The sequence below is a fragment of the Chelonia mydas genome, chromosome 26 (assembly GCF_015237465.2).
Source record: "Chelonia mydas isolate rCheMyd1 chromosome 26, rCheMyd1.pri.v2, whole genome shotgun sequence".
NCBI classification, from domain to species: domain Eukaryota; kingdom Metazoa; phylum Chordata; order Testudines; family Cheloniidae; genus Chelonia; species Chelonia mydas.
In genome coordinates this window covers 14,211,967-14,232,660 of record NC_057859.1, presented here as the reverse complement: position 1 = coordinate 14,232,660, position 20,694 = coordinate 14,211,967, and the positions used below count along the sequence as shown (strand labels likewise).

Here is a 20,694-nt window from a genome sequence, read left to right as displayed (position 1 = left end):
AATCTCACCGCACATCTGCATTGCCTACTGATTAAAACCGAGAAATCTATTATTTCTGTTGACACGACGTATTCCATGGTGCATGAACAAAGCGGTGAGTATCAACTCACGTGGCATAAGCGTCAACGTAAAAACCCTCACTGCTTTGCGGCAGCAAATCAGAAGTGATGTCCATTTTTGGGGTGACAGACGTCTTTGGCGGGGGAAAATGGAATATATTTGTACAGTGTGTGAGCGATTTACATTAACAATGGATAAAAAATCCACACACTAGAACTGCTATTTGTGCTGAAGCCCTGGACAGTGCAGAGTCAAGTAGTAAGAAACAAATGAAGAACAGAAAGTCTGACGAAAATTATATTGATTTTGGTTTTATGGAATTTAGTGATGGATGATTGCAATGCGTTGTATGCTTACAAAGCCAATCAAACGAAGCAATGAAACCAGCTAAGTTGGAACGACACCTCCCAACAAGGCACCTGGAGTATAACAATAAATCCAGAGACTTTTTTTAGCTAAAGAAAGAAGAATACAATTGACAGAAAACTCAAATGACAAACATAACATCGGTTCCTGAAAAGGCACTTTGGATCGCAAAGCCCTGGTTGGGATGATTTAGTTGGGGTTGGTCCTGATTTGAGCAGGGGATTGGACTAGATGACCTCCTGAGGTCCCTTCCAACCCTGATATTCTATGATTCTATACTAGAAACTCATGCTTTTAACAATGACGGTGCTGGTTTCAACCTCCCTGAATGACCATGCTGTTCTATGGGAACCTAGGGCAGGGATTCTCCAGAGCCACATCCAGCCAGTAGGAGGAAATCACGAAGGAGGCTTGTGAGCTGGGAGCAGTTTCTGTGTTAGGGTGGGGGAGAGGAGATACCAAGACGTGGTTCACAGACACCAAGGCCAGCAGGGATGGGTAGAGGCATCTGGTCCATGAGTACAGGGTCACCTGTGTCCCAACTTGCTGGGGCTGATGCAGGAGTTTAATGAACTGCCATTTTGTAGCCACCTCCCTGGTGACCTAGACGGCCCTTAGGCCAATCCACAGCGCACTCTCATGCCGCAGGGTATATTTACCCACAGACTCTGCACATCCTGTGAGAACCGTTAGGCTCTGCTCAGCACGCTCTCTCGCTCTCGGTTCAACCTGTTTCCTGCACTAGCATTTCTGCCAGCAAACGCAGGAGGAAACGCGAGGGAGCTCCAGACGTCTTCCCTCCCAGCCCTGTCCCTCGGCGGCGATTTCTGAGAGGTCGCTGGAGCCAGAAGCCCATGGCAGGGGGGTGTCTAGTTCGGTATCTTGGTGGCCCCCCGGCTGGAAGGGATTCTCGGCTCTTCAGAGGAGCAGGAGTTTGAGAGGAAAAACAACGTTGGTATTTCTGCCTTCAGCCTCCTGCTCCCTCCCCAGCGCTCTGGCACCCCTGTGCCCCAGGTTTTCGTCTAGGGATCCCCCAAACACACACACAGGTTATGAAGTGACGACGTCTCTGCTGGTTACGCCTTTCTCCCCCAGGGCTCTGAATGGGGGTCTCCTCTGGTCCTCCCGCTTCCTCCCCAGGCTGAGCCCAGGGGGACCTGTCCCGCCAGGCCCAGGGCCATGGCCTTCCTCCTCAAGTTCTTCCGTTTCGGCGCGGAGAAGAAGAAGGCGAAACACTACGAGAACGTGAAGCGAGACGTCAACCCAGAGGACATCTGGACAGTGCTGGGGGAGCTGGGGGATGGCGCCTTTGGGAAAGTCTTCAAGGTAAGTGGCGGGGAAGGGCTGGGGTTGGCCCAATCACTAGGCCGAGCTGCTGGGAAGGAAGCCCAGCTCGGCGCTGCTCCCAAGTGAGCTAGCCGCCCAGCCGGGCACGGAGCTGCCTCGCTGAGCCGGCCCTGTAGCATGGGGCCGTGCGTTTAGAACTGTCCCAGGCCAAGAGCCGGCAGCTGGGGCGCATCGTCCGTTGCTGAGGCCAGAGAGGCTGTGAAGGGGTTTATTCCGCTGTCTCTGGTTAGGGTGGCCCAAGAAGGAAGAGACGCGTGAGGAGAAATATCCTAATTCACTTCCCGGACTCCCGTGGCCTTTGGTGGGTGGGCCACATTTGGAGGAGGGGATACAAATGGGTGATGGGATGGATCCCTGAGCGTAACCCTGTACCTCTGGGCCATGGTTTTAAGAAGGGACTCCTGATTGTGGGTGCCCAGCGGAGACACCTTAAAGGGCCCTCATTTTCAGAGAGGGCTGCAACCCCCCACCATGCCCCCCCCCCAAAATCAGGCCCCTTGAAGGAGGCTCAGGGGCAGCACCCACAATCACTAGTCACTTTTGGAAATCTGGGCTCTGATATTTCCTTCTTAGTGTGCTCATATCTTGTACTCCTCCCTTAATAATGTGCAGGCCCGAGGGAGCTGCGGGGTGCAGAGCACTAATTTATGAGCTTCACTCTGGCTTCAGCCCGCCAGGTTTGAACATGTTGGTCCACACAAGGTCAGGCTGCGAGCGAGGTGCCTGCCTCCCCTTGTCCACGCTGCGGGGAGAAATATTTCCATGGCAGTGGGCAAAGCCCGGAGGTGGAGGCTGACGGGCAGGTGAACCTGACCCACAAACGTCCATCGGTGGGTAACGATTACCATGTAGTGGGAAGGGAGCGGCTTGTCTGGCTCCTCAGTGCGGGACTGGGCCTTGCTGTGTTTTGGGAGGAACTAAGTGAGGGCCTGACCTTGGGCCCCTTTATAAGCTCTTGGTTGTGCTGAAGAGCTTGGGGGAGGGAGGGTCTGCGCGCCGTGAAACCGCAGGGCAGAGCATGAGCTCTGAACAGGAAACTGCCGGCAGAGCTGCAGCTCCGCTCCGCGCCCTCGCTGCACACGGGCCTGGCGTGCGCACCAGCAAAGGGCTCAGCAAGGCTACCGGGCTCGGCATGAAACTGGGCTTCCCCAGGGGCCGGATCCCCGGGGCTGCGCGTGGGAGGACAGGGGAGCTGGAGGCAAGAGCCCCAGGGGCGGGATGCTGGGGCCTGTGTCGGGGTGGTGTCTGGAGCCCTCGAGCGCGTGTCTGGAAAAGGAAATGGCTCTGCTGCGAGAGGCTTGCACCTATTCTGCCAGAAGCGGCTTCTGATTCTGGGAGACTCGCCCCCCTCCCTCTGCGCAGGGCCCAGTGCCCTGGCCTGTGCCCTACCCTGACGACTGGTGCAAACGCGCCTTCCCCCCCCAGGGCCGGGGTTCTTGGCTGGCACCCGCAATGGCTGGGCAGGGGAGTCCCTGCTCCCTGGTGCCCAGTCTGATCTGCGCTGTGACGGCCACTCCAGCCCCTCCTCCAGGTCCTGCTCCTGCCCACCCACGTGAGAGCGGTGGGGCTGGAAAACATGGCGGGGGACAAAGATCCCCCCCACCCAATATTTCCATTGCAAGGGCTCCCGCCGCCCCTCGGTCCTGCTGCCCCTGCTCCGCCCCTCTGAAATGCAGCCCCAGGGTGTCTCTAGGCTTGGGCACCCACCCCCAGAAGCCTCTGCATAACATGCTGGCCTAAGACGCTAGGCAGATTGCAGCTGCAGGTGGTTCCCAGTTAGCAGCACCGAGGGCCTTGGGAAGGTTTTAATTGACCAGCTGCTGGTCCAGGGACTCCCCTGGCTTTAGCCTGGCTAGCATGCCCCGTGCCTGGCTACTGCCTCCCTCCTCCTGCCCCAGGCAATACGAGAGAGACGGCAGAACACCCTCCTCTATAGGTTTGAATGCAACAGAGCCAGGCATAGCAGGAACAGCAGCTGGCATGGGGACCATCAGTGTGGGCACACGCCCTTGGATGTGTCCTCTTGGGCTGGCCTGGACTGCCCCTGGGGAGTGGTGTCCGAGCCTGAGCCTCGGCCCACTCCTGGTTGCTAGATAGTAGTGAGTGCGCCGAGGGTAATGGGGACAGGGGTGGCAAGTCAAGATCTGTTCGATGGTCAGTGCAGGGATATGTATCAACGCTAGAGGCCTGACTCAGCACCGGGTTGCGGCCGGTTCCTGGCAGTAGCGTGCCATTGGGTTGGAGTGAACTGGCCTGGCCTAGAACCGGAACGCTGCACTGGGGGAACCAGGGCCAAGAGAGGTACAAACGGAAGCACTGAGAACCATGTGGGAATTTCCACGTTGCCTGGAAGCTGACCCGCTGCAGGCAGGACATTACACACTGTGGGAGCAGTAGGACCTCAAGGTCTTGAGGAAAAGAGGACCAAGCCATGCTCTGTCGGGGTAAAGCAGCCACGCCTCTCCTGCCAGGCATGCTGAGGAGAGCCGAGAGGCTGCACCCCCAGCTGATGCTGCTCCATGGACTTCATGCCTTCTCTGGCAGTCTGCACCAGCTGAGGGTGTGGCTCCTGGGAGTACGTGGACTGTCTCTGGGTTTGGTCTGCACTGTGGTTTCTCAGCCAGTCTGACCGTTGCTGTACCATAAGCTAGCAATGGTGCTGGCATGGGGTAGTCAGGCCCCTGTCATCGGAAGCACCAGTTAGAGCTAATGGCAGGCACAAAGACTTTCTCTAGGAATGAGGCCCATGGACAAATGAAATCCACCCTTCCTCTCCCAGTCGCCCAGAGGAGGGTGGAGATGTCGCTGGACTCCGAGACTCCTTCCTAGATGTGCTCTGCACTTAGACACCAAGTCGCAGGCACCTTGGTGGGTGTTACAGAGAGAGGTGTATTATCCCCGCCTAATTTGTCTGGCGGGACTCCCCCTGCCCCTCGGACACCGGCTGCCGTTCTGGGCACCTCACGCCCAGAAGGATGTTGCCAAACTGGAGGAACTTCTGAGCAAAGCAACAAAACCAGGGGTGTAGCTACAAAGGTGCGAGCCATGCCAGGGCCCACGCGGTAATGAGCATCCAGCCAGCGGGGCCCCTGGGGAAAGCAGAGCCCACGTGACCCTGCTCAAGATGGAGCGCAAGGTCAAAGCATTAGCTGCTTTGCATGGGAGGGGGAAGGGGGGATGTAAGCGAGGGAAGAGAAGGGGAAGGTTGAGAGCTAGACCAGAGCTGGGGGCGGGGAGCTGGCGGAAGGCCTGAGGTGCGGGGGGGTGGATCAGAGAGCTAAAAGGACCGGGAAGGGTGATTGGTTTGGGGCTGGGGGAGCTGAGGTCTGGACTGAAGGAAGCTGGAGTGGGGTTGAGGGAGAGCTGGGGCCTGGATCAGAACTGGAGGGGAGGGAGGGAGGGTCGTCGGGGGAGCTGGGGATGGGAGGGCTGCGTTGGGGCTGTGGGGCAGCTGGAGAGGAGCTAGGTGGGGGTTGGGGGGCTGGAGAGGAGCTAGATGGGGCTGGAGTGGGGCTGTGGGGGGCTGAACGGGGTGGATTTCAGACTCAGGAAGGGAGCCCCTAACTCATTCTTGCCCCAGGGCCCTCCGGTGCCTCGTTCGGCCACTGAACAAACCTGAGGCAGGGGCTGTAGGGGGGCGGCTGTGTGGGGAGATGACAGGGACGGACCGGCCCCCGGGGAGAGGTGTGTCACAGCCGTGGGGCAGGGGAGAGGAAACGGTGAAGGGTGTCCACGCGAGGAGGGGCGAGCTGTCTGGGAGCAAAGGAGGTTCAGATCCCGGGCAATGGTCCCTCGGCACGTGGTACATCAGGGCTGGTTCAGGGACAGGCCCTGGTGGGCTGCGAGGCACTGGCTGAGGTCCTGGAGGTCCAGGACCAGGAGGTCAGCCTGGGTGGTCAAAACGGACCCTTTTGGCCTGAAATCTAGGGGGCAGATCCTCAGTGGGCGTGACCTGCAGCTAGGCCGCTTACACCAGCTGGGGCTCTGGCCCGATGACTCTGGATTGTGGAGCAGCCCCCGCGGATCTGGGAGCGCTCACGCAGAGACAGCGTGTTCTAGTGGGTAGGTAACGGCGTGGGAGTAGGACTCCTGGGTTCTGGGCCTTGCCGGCTAAGCTTTGGTAGGTCGCTCCCCCCCCGTGGCAAGCAGGGATACAGCTTTCCTGTGTGACGTGCTTTGAGACCTGCCGTTAGGCCGGACAAAGCGCTGGGGGACCGATCCTGGGCCAGCCCCGCTCGGCAGCGTATTGATGGGAGCCGAGGCTCGGGGACCTGCCACGTCCCACGGTGCAAGCCAGGCACTGTGCGGCCACTTCCCTGCAGGAAGCTGCTCGGGAGGCAGCAGTGGTGGGCCGGTGGGAGCAGGGACTCTGGAATTGCTACCTAGCGTGGAGGCTTTCCTCAGCCCCGGTGTATGGCGAGAACCATTACCATAGCACCGCTGCCTGCCAGCAGCTAGCCGGGCGTCTAGCAGAGCAAGAATCGCTGGTAATTAAGAAACCACAACGACTTCCGCTGGGCCACGAGCGTGCACCAGAGTGCGCGTGTCTCAGCTCCTCTGCTGAGAGAGCCAAGCCCCGGGGCGGGGAAGGAACAGGGCTGCCCCAAAACCGGGGCCTCCACAGGCAGTCCCAAGCTCCCCGCTGTCCTGCAGAGCCTGGCTGTGAGGTTTAACTCTGGCGCCCCTGCCCGCTGCGCCCAGCCTTCCTGGAGCACTGATCTCGCAGAGCCATGAGCTCCGGCCAGGAGAACGCCAGCCAGCAAACCAGTAAACTGCAGCAGCCTGGCAGGGACCCAGGTGCCCAGAAGCGTTGGAGAGTGAGTCTGACGTCCTGGTCAGCAGCTCTCCACCCTCTGCGTGGGTCAGTCACAGCTGCTGACTCTAGGGCCTAAAACAATTCTTTGCTGCCTTTCACTCCGCCTAGCCCTGCCGGGCCAGCCCCACTCGGGGAGAGGGAGCCAGCGTCCACTGCTTCTTGAACGTTCAGTGATCAAGGATAAAGGGAGAGAGAGCAAAGGCCGGGCAAAATCCAGGCTTGATTCCTTCCTCTACACCTCCGGGCCTCTCCCCTCAAGCACGTCCGGAAAGGAGAATTCTCCACATTCCCAGATGCTGGAGCGGCGTGCCAGCTCTCCTAGGGTTAAGGTTAAGACCAACTCATTGTGTAAAGCTTGACTCTTCTGAATGCTCTCAAGTTTACATGGCTACTCAGGTTGCTTTGAAATTCGGGGCACCTCATGGAGGCCCAAGTTTTGGTCAAAAGAACAGGAGGACTTGTGGCACCTTAGAGACTAACCAATTTATTTGAGCATAAGCTTTCGTGAGCTACAGCTCACTTCATCGGATGCATTCAGTGGAAAATACAGTGAGGAGATTTATATACACACAGAACATGAAAAAATGAGTGTTTATCATGCACACTGTAAGGAGAGTGATCACGTAAGATGAGCTATTACCAGCAGGAGGGGGGGGGGAGAAAACCCTTTGTAGTGATAATCAAGGTGGGCCATTTCCACCAGTTAACAAGAACATCTGAGGAATGGGGTGGTGGTGGTGGGGGGGGGAAATAGTTTTACTTTGTGCAATGACTCAACCACTCCCAGTCTCTATTCAAGCCTAAATTAATTGTATCCAATTTTCAAATTAATTCCAATTCAGCAGTCTCTCGTTGGAGTCTGTTTTTGAAGTCTTTTTGTTGAAGAATTGCCACTTTTAGGTCTGTAATGGAGTGACCAGAGAGACTGAAGTGTTCTCTGACTGGTTTATGAATGTTATAATTCTTGACGTCTGATTTGTGTCCATTTATTCTTTTATGTAGAGACTGTCCAGTTTGGCCAATGTACATGGCAGAGGGGCATTGCTGGCACATGATGGCGCATATCACATGGGTAGATGCGCAGGTGAACGAGCCTCTGATAGTGTGGCTGATGTGATTAGGCCCTAGGATGATGTCCCCTGAATAGATATGTGGGCATAGTTGGCAATGGGCTTTGTTGCAAGGATAGGTTCCTGGGTTAGTGGTTCTGTTGTGTGGTTGCTGGTGAGTATTTGCTTCAGGTTGGGGGGCTGTCTGTAGGCAAGGACTGGCCTGTCTCCCAAGGTCTGTGAGAGTGTTGGGTCGTCCTTCAGGATAGGTTGTAGATCCTTGATGATGCGCTGGAGAGGTTTTAGTTGGGGGCTGAAGGTGACGGCTAGTGGCGTTCTGTTACTTTCTTTGTTGGGCCTGTCCTGTAGTAGGTGACTTCTGGGAACTCTTCTGGCTCTGTCAATCTGTTTCTTCACTTCAGCAGGTGGGTATTGTAGTTGTAAGAATGCTTGATAGAGATCTTGTAGGTGTTTGTCTCTGTCTGAGGGGTTGGAGCAAATGCGGTTGTATCATAGAGCTTGGCTGTAGACAATGGATCGTGTGGTGTGGTCTGGATGAAAGCTGGAGGCATGTAGGTAGGAATAGCGGTCAGTAGGTTTCTGGTATAGGGTGGTGTTTATGTTACCATCGCTTATTAGCACTGTAGTGTCCAGGAAGTGGATCTCTTGTGTGGACTGGTCCAGGCTGAGGTTGATGGTGGGATGGAAATTGTTGAAATCATGGTGGAATTCCTCAAGGGCTTCTTTTCCATGGGTCCAGATGATGAAGATGTCATCAATGTAGCGCAAGTAGAGATGGGGCATTAGGAGACGAGAGCTGAGTAAGCGTTGTTCTAAGTCAGCCATAAAAATGTTGGCGTACTGTGGGGCCATGCGGGTACCCATAGCAGTGCCGCTGATCTGAAGGTATACATTGTCCCCAAATGTGAAATAGTTTTGGTCAGTGATCCTAATTTTGGGCCACTTGCCCAAGTGATTTCTGAGATACAGCCCCCCCCCCCAACAGCTATTCTTAAAGTTGACATGTTTTGGCAACTTTGTTTGTGCACGGCTAGAGATCAAACTCGGGCTGAGCCTGAGATGGTTGTACCAGGGTCCCAGATGCTTGAGGGCTACCCCAATGGAGAGCACGCCACTCACTGGCTCTCGGGGGGAAAACAAGTTCCAGTGTTATTCCAAAAACGTTTGGGTCTCCACAGGGGTGCGCACCAAGCCGTTCTGGCTCATGTGCCAATTGGAGACGTGGCCCATGTGCAGAAAGAGACATTAAGGGAATGCAAGCTCTGCCTTACGGGCCCTGAATGGCTCAAGGGGGACTGTTCTGCTTGCTAAGTTTGTGTGTTGCTTGCTCATTGTGAGTTCAAATCCCTTCCTAATCTAAAATGCAAAAAGCTCACTTACTTACCAGCTCAGTGGTCAGGGTCACCAGTGTGCTTAGATGTTTGGCTGCATGTGTGTTCCCTCTGTGTACTGCCACAGCAGACCTCATGGGAACCACCCAATGACCACAAGATCTGTTAAGGGACAAAGGCACGCAGCCAGGTTTATTGTTGACAAAGCACAGTACTAGTATCCCGCAGACTCTACCAGACCACTAATACATGTATGCCCATAACAATGGACTAGCTCAGTGAATGGTGGGACTTTCCATTCCTCGCTAGGCTAGACGAAGATACTCCCTCTGAGATACATCTCTATACCCCAGTACAAACAAGTTAGTACTGCCCCCTGACGTGGTTAGTTGTTACCCATCACCTTGCACATGTTGGTTTGATCAAAACATCTTTATTACGTACTTTTATCCTGACCTTATCTTTAGCAGGGGTCAGTGTGTTCCTGTTATCTTTGGGGAATGTTTTTGTACCATCCTTGATATTGGGATGTTTTGGTACCACTTGATATCGGGATGTGTTTGCATGAGTGCTCGGTGCCTAGCACTTCTTAGGAATGTGTATTTCTGCAATATCAGCCCTGTTCTTGCCAGATTCTGTGATTTTGGAGCAAGTGCAAATCCTTCTTGTGATGACAGGAGAAGCCTTGCACTTGATTCTCGTTGGGCGTAGTCTTTTGAGGGTCTATTTTGATCTCAACAGTCAAGTCATTGGCTTGTGTTCCTTCCCTGCCCTGCCGATCAAGGAGAGTGTGTTGCACCATCCTTCACATCTGTTTATGTCTTGTGTTCCGTGTGAGAGTACAGATCTGTGGTTTCAGTGCAATATGTGCTGAATTATATGAACGAGAATTCACCTGTTCAACTCATGGAGCTTGCTTCCAAGTGCATGTCTGTCATGAGGAAATAGTCTGAGCCTGACAGGATCTCCCACTTGTAGTACTGGGAGTCATAGTCAGCTTTGGCCTTTGCCTGTCTCTCTTTTTGTCTGTTACTCCTTCTAACCCTGCCAGCTATAGTAATGGCAGCAAGGTACATGTGCCTCTTGACATCGAGCCTAGTACCAGGTTGCTACTGAGCCCTTCTGTGGGAGTGTTCTTCCACCAAGGAATGGCTTGCCATCTCCTTCCTTTGTTTGGTGCCGCTCTCTTTAAAAGAGTTTTAGCAAGTTTCACTGTCAATTCAGCTTTGCCACGTGTCATGTGATGGGACTGAATTCCCATTGCTGGGAAAATTGCACAAACTCACTGCAAGTAAACTGGGGTCCATTGTCTGAAAAGACACAGTTCGGGGTCCCATGCTCCCTGAAATGCTTCATTGCTGTGTCTAGGATGGTCCCTGTGATAGTTTCTCACAGTTCATCTCATTCTCCGGAGTCTGAACAGCAGTCTATAATAATGAGGTAGTCCATGTGGTTTCCCGCGAAAAGATCCATCCCTACTTTGCTCCAAGCTCTGCGGGGAAGTTGTGCATTTTCATTGCGTAATTTTGTTGTTTGACCTGCATTTCTCTACCTGTCCCAACTGCTCACCAGGTCTCTGATATCCTTGGTCATATTTGGCCAGGATACAGCATCTCTGGCTTTCCCAGGACAGGCTTTGATTGTAGAATGGCTCTGATGTATTCTTCAGAGAGCTTATGTTCTCAGTGTTATGATTCGACTCCCTGTACATATGATGCTGTCTTGTACACTCCTATCGGCTCAATAGTTTGAATATTCTTGAGAGCCAGGTGCAGCTTCTTGCCTGGCGTCTGGCTGCCCTGACGGAATGACGGACACGAGCCCTGGTAAATCTTTATCCTGTATAGTTTGTTCTCAGATTCTTTCCAGCTCCTGCCTCGATACTGGCGGATAACTGTGTCTCTCTGTCTCACATGCTTGTTCGGCGGCGGTAGTTTCCTGTTGCAGGGCTGCTCTGGATAAACAGTCAGCCGCGTCCGTCTCAGTCCCGTCCTTGTACCGTACAGCTGCAGCTGTGGTTTCAGTGGCATGTGCTGAAGGTGTTCTGGGGCGGCTAGCGCTGGCTTTTTCAAAGTGCTCCCTGGTGGGGGAGGGTCACAGGCTACTCAAACGGTTTTCCATCCTTGAACGCACATGGGAACGCTATTGCAAGACATGTGTTTTCAGAGTGGATGTGTCTTTGTTCCACTGGTGACAGTGACCTGTATCCAAAAACTACGAGCAGTCCCTTTGCTAGGAGGGATGCCCCAAACCTGTCTCGCTGGCCTTACGTTGCATGGCTGCCTCTTCATATTTCAGGATGGGAGAGCGGGTCACCAGCTCCTTGGGATGTGTGATCAAGCAATTCCTGAACGTCCCTAGACGTGAGCATGTCCTCACGCTGTCCCGGCCCCCCTGGGAAGCTATCTATCCCAGCACTGAGCCGCAGCAAGAGAGTTGTTCGCTAAGCTGCAGTGGCATGAGAGGGTGGCACCGATGGGGCTGAGCGTAGGATGTGACCTGCAGGAGCTTTCTTATGGGTGAGGATGCGCAAGAAGGAAGAGCCCAGCTTGAGTCTCAGATCCTGGACTGCATTTGCAAGGGCAGCTGTTAGGGAAAATGGCTTTTTACTTGTAAACTGAGCAGATTTCATCTGGAGACACCATATATATGGAGCCTGCTGGGGTTCCTCTTTGAACCTTCAACAATCGCCTCCTCCTCCAGTGATGAGTTGTGTGGCTGCTTACAGAGCCTTAGCTGTCACTCAGCTCCCTGGAGGAGGGAGCCAGATTCGCTTACAGGAGCTAGGAATGGAGGGTTCACAGCTCAGAGGGGAAGAAATTGACCCTGTAGCTTTTACAGCTTGACAGATACTTTGCACACCATGTGTGCGCCTTTGAGAGAGTTGCCTTAGCAATCAAGTTGCTCTGTGTGAGAGTTTGGGTTTGCCCTGTGGCCTGTTTGCTAGATTTCCCCTCTCCCTATGGTTGTGCTGTCACTACTTGGCTGCCAGCCTCCACTCCAGAAGTGGCTGCATTTCAGTGACACTGCGAGTATAACATTTGGAAAGTGCTTTGAGATCCTCATATGAAAAGTGCTAAGTAATGTGAACTGAGGGTGCTGGGGAGACTTTCCAGTGCTGACCCTCAGCTTCTGGCTGTTCCCAAGGTGGCTGGGCAGGGCTTTGGGTTGATTCCTAACTGCGTTGCTTTGTACATGTTCAATCTGTCTCAACAGGCACAAAACAAGGTGACAGGGGTTCTGGCTGCTGCGAAGGTGATTGACACGCAGAGTGAGGAGGAGCTGGAAGATTACGTGGTGGAGATAGACATCCTTGCCTGGTGCGATCACCCAAACATTGTCAAGCTGCTGGACGCACTGTACTGGGACAGCAGGCTGTGGGTGAGCTGTGGGGGCAGGTGGGCTGGCCTAACCTCCCAGTGTGGGTGATCTCAGAGCCAGGCGTTCCCTGGTGAGCCTTAGGACGAAAGCTAGAGGGGGAGGCAGACCCCACAAAGGTAACCCCAGGGCATGTGATTTAACCGGAGCTTTAACACAAAATAGATTTTTTTTTTAAATTTTTTAAAAAAATAATCAGGCGACTGCCCCTTGGGCTTGAGCCGGGTGCCACCATTCCGAGCCCTGCAGGGTGGGTCCCATTAGCATGAGAAACCGATGCCACGAATCAGGGATATTTTCGGTGTGATCTTGGTTATTTACCTAACACACGCCCGGAGCCTGGTTCCCTGAATACAGTAGGAACGAACAGCAGCATGCAGCTCCATTGCTCAGGAATCCCCCAGCCTGCCCCTCCCACAGTCTCTGTGCCCAAGAAGCTCCATCGCTCTGCTTCCTCTCAGGGTCACACCCATAACTCCTCCCACGCACACGCCGGCTGCACCCAGTCTCCTGCTAGCCCCTGCGTTTGCAATCGTTCTGATTGGGCTGGAAACTTCCCGCAGGAACCCAACATTGTCCAGCCGAAATGCTTCAGAGAAAGACTTTTCGTTCAGAATTGCTTATGGGGAAAATGGTGGTTTTACCACCAGCTGTCGTAGCAATTCAGAGGCGGCGGTGAATATTTCTACCGGCCAGCCTCTAAGAAGGGTGGGTGCAGGACCAGGTGGGCATGTGTGTGGGCGGGGGGAATCAGTCTTTTGGCGTGACTAAAAGCGGAGATGTAGGAGGGAAGTCCAGGGAAGCCTGGCCTTTGCGCCAGCCTCACTGTCACAGCCGTGCAGTCAGAGCCGAGCAGCAACGGGGAAAGGTTGAGGCAGGGTTTGAGAATGAGGCTGGGACGGTGATGAAGGAGAGACGAGCAGGTGGGTGAAGCTCTCTGGGTGGGAAGACCAGGGACTCCCCCTCGGTGGAGTATACAAGCCAGAGCCCCCTGCTGACGCTGCCCAGCCCCACCCCTGGCATGCTCAGACTGGAAGCTGCGCCATGAATGTGGCTCTCTGCTCTCTCCTCAGATCCTGATTGAGTTTTGCCCAGGAGGAGCAGTGGATGCAGCAATCCTGGGTAAGTAGGGGGGTGGCCATATTTCCCTGTGCTGAATATGGGACACCTGGTAAAATTATTCGTATGCAAGCGAGTTCAACGGCAACCAGTCAGAACTATGCAGGACAAACGTGCAAATTAACATCGGGTTGTCTGAGCCCTCGTTAAAAAGAAATACTGCGTAGATGGATTCTTTTTATTTACCTTCTTATCTTTAAGACTTTAGGGGTCACACGGGGCGGGATGACAGCCCCCCATCCCCACGAGTTGTGATGTGTCTCAGTCCCTCTTTCCCCCTCTTCCCCCCCTCCGCCCCCGGCTGCGTCTGGCTGGCTATTGAGAGCACAGGCTCTTCGGGGCAGGGCCCGGCTTTGGCTCTATGGCTGTGCAATGCCTGTAGAATGGGGCCCTGAGCCCAGCTGAAGTCCCCATCCCTGGCAAGGTGCTACCTTCGTGCCCCTACTAATTGGGCCAGCTGTAACCCCTGACTTGAACCTGTCTCTGTGTCTCCTGTCATGCCCCGTGCCCAGGGTGCTGGGGGGCTTTAGCTACCACACTAACTCCCCAGGGGTGTCTGATTTCAGAGCTGGAGAAGGGTCTGACGGAGGAGCAGATCCAAGTGGCCTGTAAGCAGATCCTGCTGGCCCTGCAATATCTCCACAGCTGCAAGATCATCCATCGGGATCTGAAGGCTGGGAATGTCTTGCTGACCTTGGAAGGAGATGTCAAGCTGGGTGAGACTCTGGGGAAGAGACGCGGGCGGGCTGAGCATGGGGTGTGTCATGGGTTCGGTAGCAGTCCAGTAGCAACCCAGGATCCTGCTCCCGGAGGCAGAGAATTAAATTGGTTAGTCTCTAAGGTGCCACAAGTCCTCCTTTTCTTTTTGCGGATGCAGACTAACACGGCTGCTACTCTGAAACTAGAAGAAGTTAAGAGCCTTCGGGTTCTACTGTATGACGCATTCCAGTGAATTATCAGCAGGCGATATAGGACACTGCCAGCCAGGTGCACCGTATTCCCAGAGCGGCTGTAGCAGGGGTGTGTGCGAGCGTGGGGGTCACACCCTTGCTGGGCCGCATGCTTGGCTGACGTAACTCCACCGGCAGCCGTGAAGTGACTGAAGTCAGCAGAGTCGTGCCATGCCCCTGGGTCATGGAGTTACGCCCACAGAGAGTTCGGCCCTGGAGACAGTAAAACCTCGCACTCATAGTCATCGATTGTCTTCTCTTCTCTTTATGACGTAGCTGATTTTGGAGTCTCTGCCAAAAACTCCCAAACCCTGCAGCGACGGACATCCTTCCTTGGGACACCATATTGGTATGTGCCGGCACTGCCTGGGAACAGCAGGGCATTGTGGGTAATGGACTTGGGAACAAAGTTGTTTGCTACTGGCCCTTGGCGCGTGCGGACACGGTGGCAGATCAGAAATGCTCTGTACTGTCCCTCCAGTGATAGGCTGAGCTCCAGGGCGTTGAAAGAGGGGACACTGGAACCAATCTTTTCCATTGACACCATTTCAGCAGAAAGTGGCTTTTTGTTGAAAAGGAAAATGTAGCAGAAAAAAGGGTTTTGGATGAAAAATCAGCAGCTGAAAACATTTTGGTAAAAATTGTTGGCTTTTGGTAAAAACTTGCTGGTTAATTTTGAAAACCGCTCTTTTTTTAAAACTGAAAATGGTTTTCAGAAATTTTTTTTTTCTGTTTTCTGAGTCTGGCTTTTCCTTGGAAATGTGAAAAGTTTCACGGGCAATTTTGACAAGACAGAAAGAACGATTTTTTCCCCATAATAAAGTCTTGGCCTTTTGACCAGCTCTGGCAGGTGCAGGATGTGGTGAAATCCAGCTGCCCGAAGAGACTGGGATGGCAGATGCCCCTGTCTGCACTCTCCTCACTTTAGGAGACCCCTGGCACCCACTCATGGCACAGGTACTGTCCCCCAGCTGAGCAGGGCTGGGTGGGGCTCCATGCAGAAGACGTCCTCATTTTTGTGCCGCTTCCAAGACAGTCTGACAGTCTCGTTATTTGCTGCTCTAATGGGGCTGGTGACAGCAAATGCTCAGGGAGATGCTGATGGGGAAACCCACCGGTAGGTCATTGTGAGCTCATCTCTCTCTCTGGGCGCAGGATGGCTCCAGAAGTGGTGCAGTGTGAAACCTCGAAGGAGAACCCCTATAACTACAAGGCTGACATCTGGTCCCTGGGGATCACCCTGATCGAGATGGCCGAGATGGAGCCCCCCTTCCACGAGCTGAACCCCATGAGGGTGCTGCTGAAAATCTCCAAGTCCCAGCCACCCACCTTGCGCTGTCCCAAGCGATGGTGAGTCCATTGACCAGGGAACCCCAGCACACAGAGTGCTGAGAACCCACCGCCATGGTCATGACAGTGATTTGCAAGGGTGCCCACCTCCAGCAATTCCCAAACTGCACAGGCATGCAGCACCTCTGGGGGTGGGCACCAGCATGCAAGTGGGAGGAAGGGAAAGGTTGGCCACCAATACTGGAGTGAATCCTGACTCTTACTAAAAACACCTGGAGGCTTTTGCTGTCCATGCACGGCAGACAGGGCTCTGTTTACAAGGTCCTTAAATAGCAGGGGATCCGGCTGTCCGCCTGGGAAGGACAAAGGGCTGAGCCCCCCGTCTGGAGCTTTGAACCCATAGCTCCAGGGAGCAGAGGTATTGCCAACCACAGCCTGGGGCTTGTTACAGCATTGCTGCTGCTCCACAGCACAAGCCGGCAATGGGGGGTTACCATCATCCCATGGTATAGGTGGGGCACGGAGCCAAAACAATTGCAAGGGATGTGGCCAAGGTCCCACAGTGAATCAGTGGCGGAGCTGGGGCTAGACCCTAGGAGTTCCAGCTTCCGGGCCACCTCTTAGCCACAGTCTGGGCCTTCTTCCCATCACCTGCCTAGGCTTAAAGGGGGGTCCTGGGCCGGGCTGCCCCGGGGAGCACAGAGCTAGAAGCAGAGCTCAGGGACTGAGCAGCACAGAGGAGTTTTCGCCTCTTCAATCCATTGCTGTGTCCTGCAGGTCTGAGGAGTTTAAAGACTTTCTGAGAAAATCGCTGGAGAGGAATCCTGAGGTCCGGTGGTCAGCCAGCCAGCTCCTGCAGGTGAGACATGCCCCCTTGGCCGTGTCCTCCCTCACAGGGCAGGGACAGGGACTGGGGGGCAGGGGAGGGGACTTTCCCGTGCTACCTTGTGCCCCAGAACCCCTCGCTTCCCTCAGCAGCGAAACTCAGATTCCCACCAAGAGGTGCCCTGGCCCCCCAGCCTGGCACACAGAGACTGTCCCTGTGGAGAGCTGCACCTGACGGGTCCCTTGCTTCCCCTCAGCACCCCTTCGTGGCAGAGGTGTCGGAGAAGCGGCCCCTGCGGGAGCTGATCGCGGAGGCCAGGGCAGAGGTGATGGAAGAGGTGGAAGAGGAGGAGGAGGAAGGACATGTCTCATCAGTAAGCAGCAACCGAAGCTCATTGTCATTTCCTAGAGGCCAGGCTGGCTCCCCCCAGGGGGGCCGCGCAGGAAGGGGAACATCAGCGATCATGTGGTCCGGGGCACGAGGCCGCCTGCCCCTCAAACAAGCCCGGCTGGGCCTGGCGTCACATGGGAATGGGGGCGATAGCGGGGGCGGGGCCAGGCTGGGGCCGGGCGTGCTGGGAGGGAAGAGTGGGCGGGACCGGGCGTGCTGGGGGGAAGAGTGGGCGGGACCGGGTGTACAGCAGGGGGGTGACAGCAGGCGGGGCTGGGCATGCTGGGGGGGGGGAAATGGGCGAGGCTGCGGGGGAGCGATAGTGGGCATGCTGGGGGAGGGACATGGGCAGGACCAGATGTGCTGTGGGGGGGCGATAGTGGGCAGGGCCGGGCATGCTGGGGGAGGGACATGGGCAGGACCAGATGTGCTGTGGGGGGGCGATAGTGGGCAGGGCCGGGCATGCTGCGGGAGGGACGTGGGTGGGACCAGACGTGCTGCAGGAGGAGGAGGAGGAGGAGCGAGGAAGAGGATGGGGGTGATAGCGGGCGGGTACCTTGCTGAGCAGGGAGATCCCTGAGTGAGCTAGCGCCAGCCCGGCTGTACTGGGAGAGCAGTGTGGGGTGGTCTTCCCCTCTGCTTCCCCAGCCATCCAGGGGTTTCTCACCCACTTGCTATGGTGATTCATACTCAGTGGCACTGGAAAAGGGGGGGCCCTGGCCCTCCCACTTTTCACCAGCGAGCAACGGGGAGAGGGGGCGGAGTAGAGCGAGTCAGGGTGTGGTTTTGGGAGGAAGGGGGGGTGCAAGGGCAGGGGGGGTGTTGGGCCTCAGCGCTCCCACTTGGCTGTCACCTGCCTCAGCAGGAGGGAACGTTCCATGGGCCATGCTGTATGGATGGCCCTCAGGCGTCTCCTGCCTCCCTGCCCGGCCATTCGGGATCAGGAGACGCTCTGAGCCAGGTCCTTAGGTGGTGCAAGCTGGAAAAGCTCCATTGATTTCATTGGCACCAGCTGAGCATCTGCCCCCATGGCTCCTCCGGGTTAGATCGGGGGGTTTCATGAGGTCGCGGTTTAGATTTGGGTGTTTGACAAGAAGCTGCAGCTATCTCTAACCTTTCTCTTCCTCTTGATCCAACAGCCACACCATGACCACAAAGGCTCCTTCTACAAGGCCTCCAGCAGCAGCCACCACGAGCAGGAAACGCCGTCCCAGCACAGTCAGAACCTGGACGGGAGGGAAGTGCAATCCCTCCCCACGGCAGGAGCTGGCAGGGAGATGGACATGACGGCTCAGCCAGCCAGCCACTCTGCTCCGCCAGCAGAGGAGAGCAAACAGGAAGAGCAAACGGGGTCTCCAAAGAATCAGACGGGGAGCCCTCTCCCTGCTGGCCAGCCTGAGTTCCAAGGACCTGGGGTCAACACCAGTGTCCAGGGAGACTCAGTCCCCTATGGTCCCCAGATGAGGACAAAAAAAGCTTCCGACTTCCTGAAACAAATGAGGCGAAAGTCCGCGCCCATGTTTGCAGCTTCCCGGGAGCTGCGCGGCTCCATGAGGCTCCCCTCCCGAAAGCCCTCTGACGTCCTGAAGCTGATGAGACGCAGGTCGTTCTTTGGTGGGTTGAAGTCACAAGAAAATGCCAGCGAACCAGGTGGGATCAATGGAGAGCCAGTAGCGCATACAGCCAGCGGGAAAGCTCAGGGCAAGGAGCAGCTGCCGTCATGTCCTGAGCCTCAGCCATGTGTGGGACTGCCAGACACTCTGGAGGAGACAGCACCAGATCCCTTCCGAGCAGCAGCACGCAAACCAGAAGCAGAGAAGGACTTTAAAGGGGACCGTGAAAAGGAGACCAGCCCTCTAGAGAGCCCAGCCCAAGCAAGAGAACTTTGTACCGGGCTAAATCATTTAGCACCATCTAAAGATCCAACTGAAGGGCAAGAGGTGGAAACAGAAGAAGCAGAAACTGCTGATGATCAGGCCAACTCTGTACTGGAAGAAACTCAGGCAGGTTTTAAACTCCCCGACTCAAACATAACAGACAGAGTTCCCTCCACAGAAGCAGAAAGTCAACAGGCAGCTGTAGGCCTGGAGGACAGGACCCAGACATGCCCCACTTTGCTCTCAATGAGTAACATGGAAAGCCTGTCAAATAGCGATTCTCCCAGTAATTTATTGGCTCTGCAGGAACACACAGGAGCAACTAAGTGGGACTTGTCTGAAGGCTCAGCTGCGATGGGAGAAGGACAGACCGTGGATGAGAATCCTCCCCCCAGTTCCAGGAAATGGAGGATTCCGGTTGAAAGGACAGAGGAAATACGAAGTCTAGCCAAGAAACATTACCTGGATTGTGCGTCTGTGAGCAGCCCTCTTGCAAACCTGGGCATGAGCGAGGGCACACGACTAATAGCAGCTCTAGACCTTTGTCAGACTAGTACTAAAGTTCTGAGCCTCAAAGAATCCTGGAGACAGCTCCAGCCCCAAGGTGCTGGAGTGTGTATAGATAAGGAAGCAAGAGGGGTTAGATTACAGACTGAAAATTTCTCAAATGCAGCAGAAGCACAAGAAGATGGAAGCCCAGAGACGTCTGGGGAGGTAGCAGAGCAGACGCACTGTGAAACTGAGCATGAAAGACTCCTCAAGAAATTAGAGCAGAGTGGTGAGAATTGGCAACAGGCAGAAACCTTCTCAGTAAAGAATGAAGCAGACGGAGACATGGAGAACGCAGATGAACACACGGAGGTGGGATCAGCAACCCTAGAAGAGCCGTGTTGTATGGGAGAGATTGCAGTGACTGAGAATGGAGAGAAAAATACAGCAGCCGCTCGTTCTGCTCAGGAGACAGTGGTTCCAGCCAAAGCAGAAACAGGGAAGAATGAGGAAGAAACTATAGACAACAATATAAGGGGCCATTTAAATGAAGAAGATCAACATTGGGGGGTGGACACCTCCCCCATGGAGATCGTGGGGCCAGCACATGACGAGGCAGAAGGAGATACTGTGAACAAGGTTGTAGAGGAGCATTTAAAGGGAGACCAACATGCAATGCTGGACACATCCAGCCAGGAGATACTGGTGCCAGGAAGAAAGGAAGCCCAGGAAGGCACTAGAGAAAATATAACGCTGGGTCATTTAAATTTAGCGGATCAAAACTCAGTGATGGATGCCTCCCCCAAGGAGGGCCTTTTGCCAGATAAAGCACACACAGGGGAGAAAGTGGAAGACAGTGCAGACAGTCCTAGGGGTGGCCCGTTAAATGCTGTTGAGGACAAAGACCGTAAAGCTAGGGGAGATGGAAATGGTAGAGGAACAGCAAAGGAAGAGAGACATCCACCCGGAGAAGGTCTGGCAGAGGCTGCTCTGGATCCAGAAGGGGCCTCGGGGGATGGAGCTGGAAGAGAAGAGAGAAGTGCCCCCCTGGGGAACGGAGCAGGGCTGGAACCCCAGGGGGCATCTATTGGGCACCCAAAGGTAAGGAAAATCGTGAGCTTTGCTGAGGCACCCCTGGGCTGCCCCGCCTCCCTGAAACAGACAGCTAATGGAGGAGCCATGAGAGATGGAAAAGATCCCAGTGGTGAGGGAGATTCAACCTTAAGCGATGGTTTAATACACAACCAAGAAAAAGAGATGCTGACTTCACCAGGCAATACAGAGTCTGACATGCACCACCACCTTCCTTCTGCAAGGCTGCAGACCCCGCGCTGCGCGCAAGACGTCACACAGGTAGGCTGGCATGGCACGTGAGACTAGAGTGC

At 54.9% G+C, this 20,694-nt stretch overlaps 1 protein-coding gene across 1 annotated transcript in view; it reads left to right on the top strand.

Annotated features, from left to right (window-relative positions):
* The first annotated feature begins 903 nt into the window (after positions 1 to 903).
* LOC102946890 (serine/threonine-protein kinase 10) overlaps positions 904 to 20,694 on the top strand; it is a 41,368-nt gene continuing 21,577 nt past the window's right edge. Inside the window, exons 1-9 of the mRNA XM_027832903.3 lie at positions 904 to 1,752; positions 12,207 to 12,371; positions 13,442 to 13,490; positions 14,054 to 14,203; positions 14,714 to 14,786; positions 15,593 to 15,787; positions 16,505 to 16,586; positions 16,810 to 16,926; positions 18,083 to 20,662. Of these exons, the coding sequence (XP_027688704.2) occupies positions 1,606 to 1,752; positions 12,207 to 12,371; positions 13,442 to 13,490; positions 14,054 to 14,203; positions 14,714 to 14,786; positions 15,593 to 15,787; positions 16,505 to 16,586; positions 16,810 to 16,926; positions 18,083 to 20,662 (3,558 nt within the window). The 5' untranslated portion in view covers positions 904 to 1,605. The remainder of the gene's footprint in view (positions 1,753 to 12,206; positions 12,372 to 13,441; positions 13,491 to 14,053; positions 14,204 to 14,713; positions 14,787 to 15,592; positions 15,788 to 16,504; positions 16,587 to 16,809; positions 16,927 to 18,082; positions 20,663 to 20,694) is intronic.